The sequence below is a fragment of the Maylandia zebra genome, linkage group LG1, assembly GCF_041146795.1.
Source record: "Maylandia zebra isolate NMK-2024a linkage group LG1, Mzebra_GT3a, whole genome shotgun sequence".
NCBI lineage: Eukaryota > Metazoa > Chordata > Actinopteri > Cichliformes > Cichlidae > Maylandia > Maylandia zebra.
Window position 1 is genome coordinate 45,597,823 of NC_135167.1, and position 8,169 is coordinate 45,605,991.

The following is an 8,169-nucleotide window of genomic DNA, read 5'->3' on the forward strand; positions in this document are numbered from 1 at the left end:
CGTATTGTAGATCAGCTTGTTAGTGTCGGTAATCGTGGTTGTAGGTATTGCCCGTAGTGCTGCATTAACATCATCTAGCAGACCTTCTGAGGGTACTTCACGTAATCTTGGTAACCGGCTACGGGGGATCCAGGTTTCAAGCTTGGCCATGATCCTATTTTTCAGGTCAGTTCCTCTCGCACTCAACGATCCTTCTCCTATCGCACTTGGGGCTATGTACCCAATCTCGGGTGGGGGTGATGATATCTCCCCCCTGACCTGGCGTCCTGACTCCTCCTTGCCGTAGCATTTGTGTTGTACCTCGTCAATCTCTAGCTGTGAGAGCAGTCCCTTCTTTCGAATGTTGGAACACTGAGCTACTAGTTGTTTCGCCGTCATTGTGGATGTTGGGTATCGAAGAATCCATAGGTCCCTCATCCTATTCATGTAGCCCCTTCCGCCGGGGTTACTTGCGTAGTAGCATTCCAACAACGCCCTGTTTTCGTCCCTTGCCCACCGATGCCTTCTTGTTCCAGTAGCCCACTTTTCGTCAGGGTGCCCTGGTTCCTCAACACCTGACGCGGACCTTGTTGATCCGGGCGACGTCCGAGCCGGCATGCCTTCATATTTATCTGTCTCGCTCATGTCTGCGGTAGGCTTGCTTAGCATAGGGGGTCTAGCCTTAGGACCCTTACTGGATACAGACGCCCCAGGCAGGAATCGAACTTGCGATCCTCTGTTCCAAAGGCGTGTAGTTTAACCACTACGCTATCCAGCTGCTCTATATATATATATATATATATATATATATATATATATATATATATATATATATATATATATATATATATATATATATATATATATATATATATATACACACACACACACACACGTATATAAATACACACACATATATAATCAAAATATACGAAGGGGATAAATAGAATAAATAGGAATAAAAATAAAAATACAAGTGAATTGCACATTTCAAGTATTGAGGTCTATTGCACCATTGACGATTTACAAAGGTATTGCACAGTGAGGTGAAGAGGCACTACAGCTTAGTTGTTCCCCCCTCCTTTGTCCTCCTGTTTCCCCTCCCTCTCCCCTCCAGAGAGGAGTTAAACAGTCTGATGGCGTGTGGGACAAAGGAGTTTTTAAGTCTGTTAGTTCTTGTCTTTGGGAGAAGCAACCTGTCACTGAACAGACTCTTCTGGTTGTTAATGGCCGTGTGCAGAGGATGCCCAGCATTGTCCATAATGTCCAGCAGCTTCTTTAGTGTCCTTTTCTCTGCCACTGTCACCAGTGTCCAGCTTCATGCCGACCACAGAGCTAGCCTTCCTGATCAGTTTCTCCAGCCTGCATGAGTCCTTCTTTGCTGTGCTGCTCCCCCAGCACACCACAGCATAGAAAAGTACTCCAGCAACCACCGACTGGTAAAACATCCTCAGGAGCTTCCTGCAGATGTTGAAAGACCTCAGCCTCCTGAGGAAGTACAGTCGGCTTTGGCCTTTGTTATACAGGTGCTCTGTGTTGCATGACCATTAAGTTGCATAACCATTAACTAGGCCTCTTAGTTAGCTAGTTTAGTGTTTTCTGTTAATTTATGTTGTAAATTTATGTTGCATGTAGCACCTTGGTCCTGGAGGAACGTTGTTTCGCTTCACTGTGTACTAACTGTATATGGTTGAAGTGACAATAAAGCCAACTTGACTTGACTTGACTTGATGTGCTCTGTACATGATCTGTCTTGTCTTAATCCTGCCTGCTCTGATCTCAGTCTCTTGTCCAATGCCTCCTTCATTCTCTCCAAGATGATTCTGGTCAACACCTTGCTGAGGATGGACAGCAGCATAATTCCTCGCCAGTTGCCGCACTGAGATAAATCGCCTTTCTTGGGGAGCTTCACCAGGTACCCAAGCTTCCAGTCAGCAGGCACTTGCTCCTGTTCCCATATTATCACTAGGATAGGTTGCAGCATCTCCACTGCTGCTGCCACGTCTGCCTTGACAGCTTCTGGAAGCCCTGGTACCTTTCCATTTTTCAAGGACTTGATGGCTTTGGTGATCTCTGCCTTGATTGGTGGACTGCTGTTGATACAGAGGTGCTCTTCTGCTGGTGGTATGTCGGGGACTGTTTGCGGTGTTAGTCGATTCAGGATCTCTTTGAGAGTAAATGGAGTAAACGGCTGTTTTTCCAAACAGCTGAACTCTTCTACTGGTTCACCACAGGGTTGCTGTCTCTCTCCTCTACTGTATATTTTGTCACTAATGACTGTCGCAGTACACAGGCTAATAGGCATTTCATTAAATACGCAGATGACACAGTCATTGAAAGCCTCCTTCATGGTGAAGAGGATTCCCATGGGCCTGTTGTGGATGAGTTTGTTTCGTGGTGTGATCAGTCCTTCTTAAAGATCAACACACTGAAAACCAAGGACATGGTTATTGACTTCAGGAAGACATCCCCCCATCCTGCACTAACAGTGGTGAATGGTGCAGCCATTGAACTGGTGGACAGTTATAAGTATTTGGGGGTTGTTCTTGATAAGACTCTGTCCTTTGAGTCACAACTTGCTGCTACAGTGAAAAAGGTTCAACAAAGACCTTTTAAGGAGGTTGAGAGGTTTTAATGTTTCATCTGTAATGATGACTCTTCTTTTTATAAAAAAGTTTTATTGGATCTGTTTTAACCTTCTGTATCATTGCTTGGTATGGTAATATTTATTTGAATAATAAGACCAGACTTAGCAACCTGGTTAAAGTGGCTGGTCAGATTTCAGGGAGGTCTCAGGTCCAGCTTGTGGACTTCTATGACAGGCAGGTGCTGAGGAAGGCAACCTCTGTCATGTTGTGTTCTTTAATGATTTTCAACTGCTTCCATCAGGTTGTCGGTATAAAGTGCCTGCAGTGAATACAAAGAGACATAGATTGTCTTTTGTACCTAGTGCTATTATCATGGTTAATAACTCTAAACCATAAGGGTTGTTGCCATTACACACTGCACTTTTTTGATGATAAATTTAGGTTGTTTCCTCAGGGCTTATGGACATACTGCAAATTTCCCACTGGGGACAATAAAGTTACCATTACACATTGAACACTGAACCCATCTTCTTCTTTGTTTCTTGTCACTTGTGATTGTTTTCCCATTCTTGTCCTTGACTGGCTTACTTGAGTTGAAACTTTTTCCTGACAAGGTCTGGGTGATCTCATACACTCACCTCATGTTGTTCTGCTTGGCTGCTGTTTCTGCCTCTTTTGTCATACTGTGCACAAATTGTCTTTTGTCCCGTCTGGCGCTCTTCTTCACTTCTCGGTTCACTTGACATCTGTTAATTTTTTGCTTCACCTCCTTTCTCTTCTCTATCTTCTCCCATGTGTCTTTTGTCATCCCATCTTTCTGCTCCCTCTTCTTCTTCCCCAGGACTTTGGTGTAAACGGCCTTCCAGGTCTTCTGTATTTCTGTCCAGGGCTTCTCTAATGTCTTTTCGACCAGATCCCCCAGCACCTCAAATCTGTTCCTGACTTCACAGTTGAACTCTTTTGCTTGCTTGCTGTCTTTCAAAAACTGTATGTTGAACTTGTGATGTGGTCTTCCTGAAGAGTCGCAGAAGAATCTCAACTTGGTCTTCAGTGTTGCCACTAGCAACTGTCCCAACTCTCCATAATACAGTTTTATGTATACTGAGGTGTTTTCATAGTGTTGCAATAATAACGAAAGAGGATGTATGTTATATCACAAGACACGGTGGTAAGAAGACTGATCAATTTGTTTAACTAACTCGTTTACGCAAGGCATTTTGTAGAGGGCATAGGAGGCGTGGTATTTTTCTTGAAACAACAACTGTGATCTCCACATTTCAACCTCTTTTCTCGAAATGATCAATAATATATTTCCCTTAATGTAGCCCCAAGCCCTTTCGTGGGGAAGTGAGACGTAGAGAGAGTGGTGGAGAAACGGCCACGCCTGTGATCTGACGTGACGCTAACTGAGTGCAGACCGTCAGCCCGTTCTTGTGGGTCACATGACAGGCCAGCCTTCCCGACTGAGCTGAAACACGTCCCATAACCATGGTAAGCACTTTACCGAATACCGACTTTAGTGCAACGTTGTGCATTCCGACATTTGCCTGTGTGAAGTTTTGACCGCTGGAAAAACTCATTTTGACTGTGTAACGTGATTTGATCTAAAGTCAGCTGCGTGAATGGTCCTTTGGCCTAGCTCGGCGTTTGACAGCAGCTAGCTAAGCTAACTAGCAGCCGACTGAAGCTATCGAGCAACTAGATGCAACATTTGTTTGTCTTTGAAACACTCATCGTGCTCCTATATACAGTATGATATTTGCAAACAAAGGCTGCGGTACACATCAACATTTCTGACGCAAATTAAATAAGACTGTACAGTTAGGTTTTTGTTAGCGTCGTCTTTCGCTTTGCTGTGTCATATTTTAATGTAAGCATCTAAATGTTGCCTCCGACTTAGAGTAACCGAACACGGAGCATACAGACGGAAGCATGTCGTGTGAGATTGTGCAGGCGAGCTCAAACACCTGTAGCAGCTTCGTTTGGTCTGATGGACATTCAGTCGTTTCTGTAAAACTTTTTTCTTCAATTCACGGACGATCCTGCCATCAAGCCTCATTAGTAGATACAGCCGTCGTGACTTCAAACATGCAAACAAATCTGACTCGATGTGTTTTGGATTTAGACATGGAAACAACAACTCGGGAGTCTGCTGAACTCAGTGGCGTGCACAGACATTTTGGGGGGCAAGTGCTCCAGGGGGAAAAAAGGGCACTTTTTGCATATGTGGAAAACCTTTTCTTTGTATAATAAAAAAATCGCACAGGTTAAATGCAATTTGACTTTTATTTTCTCCTTTCTCAGCCTCTCTTTCCTAGGCATTATGCTTGCTGAAATTGGTAAATAAATAGACCAAAATGTATGAGAACGAATAAGACTGACTGTGGTCATTACAAGAACAGGGCAGAATGGTCGTTTTCACAGGCAATTGGGAACTGCCCATTTTTCCTTTAGCAAATTAATGTGTTAATGTTGCCAATATGTTACACCAAAAAAAATTAACATGTCTAACCAGTGCTTCTCAAAACTTTTAACACCCCCAACACCGTACCCTTCAAACTACCAATAACAACGTCACTGTTCTGTCACAATCAGGTCACAACACAGTGCGTAAATGTCTGCGAGCATCGCTGAGTCAGTAACAACCAGTTAGGCTAAAGACTGCATCTTTAGACAGTTGGACGGTGTTCTAACTTTCTCACAGGAGACACCTACTAAAGACAGTCAAAGACATTAATTTCAATCTTACCAAAGTAGGACAGTAGTTGACGTTAGTTATGGAAAGGCTAATCCACAAAAACGGAGAAACGTCCATAATTCTATTATTCATAATCATGTCAAGGTTTTAGGTTTTTCTGCAGTTCCATCTCTAAAAAGTGTGATGTCTTCCCGTCACTGACTTCAGTTTGAAAACTTTGTATTTATTCACAGATTTCCGTGAGATCATCCTAAAATTTATAACGAAAAATGGGCTCAAAAGAGCCCTCTGCCTAACGGCATGTAGCCTTAGCCTATAGCATAACGTGATATTTTCAATAGTGTATGCAAAAAGGTCGGAATTGATGGAGAGTGGGGTTGCCTAAATGGTTTAGGTTACATTTTAAATGTGTCGTTTTTTTGTTTATACATATGGATGGATGGAGGGGTAAGCTGGCAAAGTTTGTCATGTGCAGTTTCTGACAGGCTACTTCACAACAAAACAATTGCAGGTTGGTCTTAGAGGGCAAACAGAATAATTTCACTCGATTCATGGGTTACCTGACTGGTTGGGAAGGGAAAGAGCTGCCGTGTTGTCCGCCGTGGCTCCCAGTCGCTATAGTCAGCCTACTATGCCTACTCCAAGTAGTCCTGTGTCATGCCGCTGCTACACGCCTCACAACAAATGAACTGCAAGCGTGTTCACGTGACACGGTGACAGTGAAAAAGCGACAGGGTTCGGGTGTCTTTGAAGAAGGGGCACAAATCAAGCCATTATTTTCACACCTTTTTAAATCGCGCAGCTTTAAAAAAAAAAAAAAAAATCACGTCTTTCAAAAGGGCACTTTTTTGGACTGAGGGCAAAAGGGCAAGTGCTTCAGCACCACCTCGTCTCTATCTGTGCACGCCAGTGGCTGAACTCCTCAGACTGCTCCGTTTTTTCCTTTCTCTTTTCTGGCGTTATAGACCATCAGACAAGTCAAACTTGAGTTCTTGCTTTTTATGCTGTGTTGCATGAAGAAAATCCTGCTAGATCAATCAAGGAGTGCTATAACTTGTATTTCCATCCTCTGTTGCAGCCAGCAACACAGCAGTCACCCCAGGATGAACAGGAGAAGCTTCTGGATGAAGCTGTGCAAGCTGTCAAGGTCCAGTCGTTCCAGATGAAGCGATGCCTGGTAGGAGCATTTCAGTTTATAGGACTATCATCTTGATTGTGATGTGCTTTTTAAACCACTGGTTCTTCCTAAGGATACTCCTGGACTTTTATGGTCTTTTTGATTAAAAGGAATACTACAATAATATGGATAATCAATAGAGATGGCTAATATAACCTCAAAATTCTGTCATGATATTTAAAGAGACTGTGAAGTAATCATATTTCTTACACTATGGGGAAAAAGGATGAACTAAATTTTATTGATGTAAGTAAATGAGGGGCATTTTCCATCAGTTAATCCCCTTTTCCTTTTCATAATGATGTCTCAAAGATGAATTCAAGGTCCGTTCAGGCTGTTCAGCGTGTTATACATGAAGTGTTTCTTGAATCACGCATGTGTTTTGGATGTGATATGTAATATATTTGTGGCCTGCAGGACAAAAACAAGTTGATGGACGCCCTGAAGCATGCCTCCAACATGTTGGGTGAACTAAGGACCTCCATGCTTTCTCCAAAGAGCTACTACGAGCTCTGTATCCTTTACATGTGCTGATTAGACATTTATGTCTCATCTAAACAGGCTGACTGTATAACAGATGCTACTAGCCAGTCGTTACATGTCACAGTTTATAACTTTATGATGTTTGAGGTGGGGTTGTCATATTGTCATTCATTTGCCTTCATGTTAATGTTAATCATATTTGAAGGCAAATGAAGCAGCAAGCAGGCGGGAGATATTCACTTGAAAAGGACAAGGAGAATAAGCGCTGCCTAGTATTTTACTGCATGGTCACATTGATTTGGGGAGAAAACTTCAGACACTGGGCCAGAAGTTGAAACAGCGTGGACAGTATGCTTGCATTACAACAATATCTTGTTTAATAAATGAGAGCTGAATGAAGGCAGTGCAAACTGATGTTTGAAAGTGCAGAGCTGGCTGCCTTCTAAAGTCAAACACTCAGGTTGCCATTGGAGATCTCATCCGAAATAGTCTTAGTTGAACAACTGTTGGAAAAAAGGCAGAACTACTGCACTCATTTAATTCATCCCCGTTTTTAGTTCTACTGATGCTTCCTTTGAGGATTTGTTGGAGTGTAAACTCTAGGCTTATAGAGCCGTAATGTAAAATTGAAAGAACACTTAATGCTTAGGTGGCCTGACAGTATTGCGCCTGAACACACTGTGTGCAGATTGAAAGTGAAGCCACTACATTATAAACATGCTGCAAGGAACTGCATTGTTGAATGTGTATGATTTGTGGCGTGTGTGCATTGGTCCCTAACACTGTCTGCAGATATGGCCATCTCTGATGAACTCCACTACTTAGAGGTTTATCTGACCGACGAGTTTGCCAAGGGACGTAAGGTGGCAGATCTGTATGAGCTGGTCCAGTATGCGGGCAACATCATCCCCAGACTGTGAGTATCAACCAACCTGAACTTCTGTCAAATGTGGAGCATTAGTGGCGTCTGTTCAGCGCTGTCTTCCTTTTACCCAGTAGAGAGGCGACATTAACATTTCAGCCATACAAATGAAGTGCTGAAAAACACGTGTTTGGTCTGAAAAGGTTGCAAATGTGCATCAGTAAGGCCAATGTCTCCATGTTATCTGCTTTTTGTTTGAACTGATATTTTCCTCCTAGGGCTATTTTATTATGGTGATATTATTTCAACTCTAGGCCCCTGTCCCAGGTTTCTACCTGCATTTGTGGATATAGCTCAGACCATACACAAGCAAATGTGGGCT

General features: G+C 42.9%; 1 protein-coding gene across 1 annotated transcript; it reads left to right on the forward strand.

Moving 5' to 3' along the window:
- Window positions 1-3,648: 3,648 nt before the first annotated feature.
- LOC143419807 (vacuolar protein sorting-associated protein 35-like) lies at window positions 3,649-7,860 on the forward strand. Its single transcript, XM_076887362.1, has 5 exons — window positions 3,649-3,735; window positions 3,893-4,058; window positions 6,344-6,442; window positions 6,860-6,956; window positions 7,718-7,860. The coding sequence occupies exons 2-5, from the start codon at window positions 4,056-4,058 to the stop codon at window positions 7,843-7,845; spliced, it is 327 nt and encodes a 108-aa protein (XP_076743477.1). The 5' UTR covers window positions 3,649-3,735; window positions 3,893-4,055; the 3' UTR covers window positions 7,846-7,860.
- Window positions 7,861-8,169: the final 309 nt, after the last annotated feature.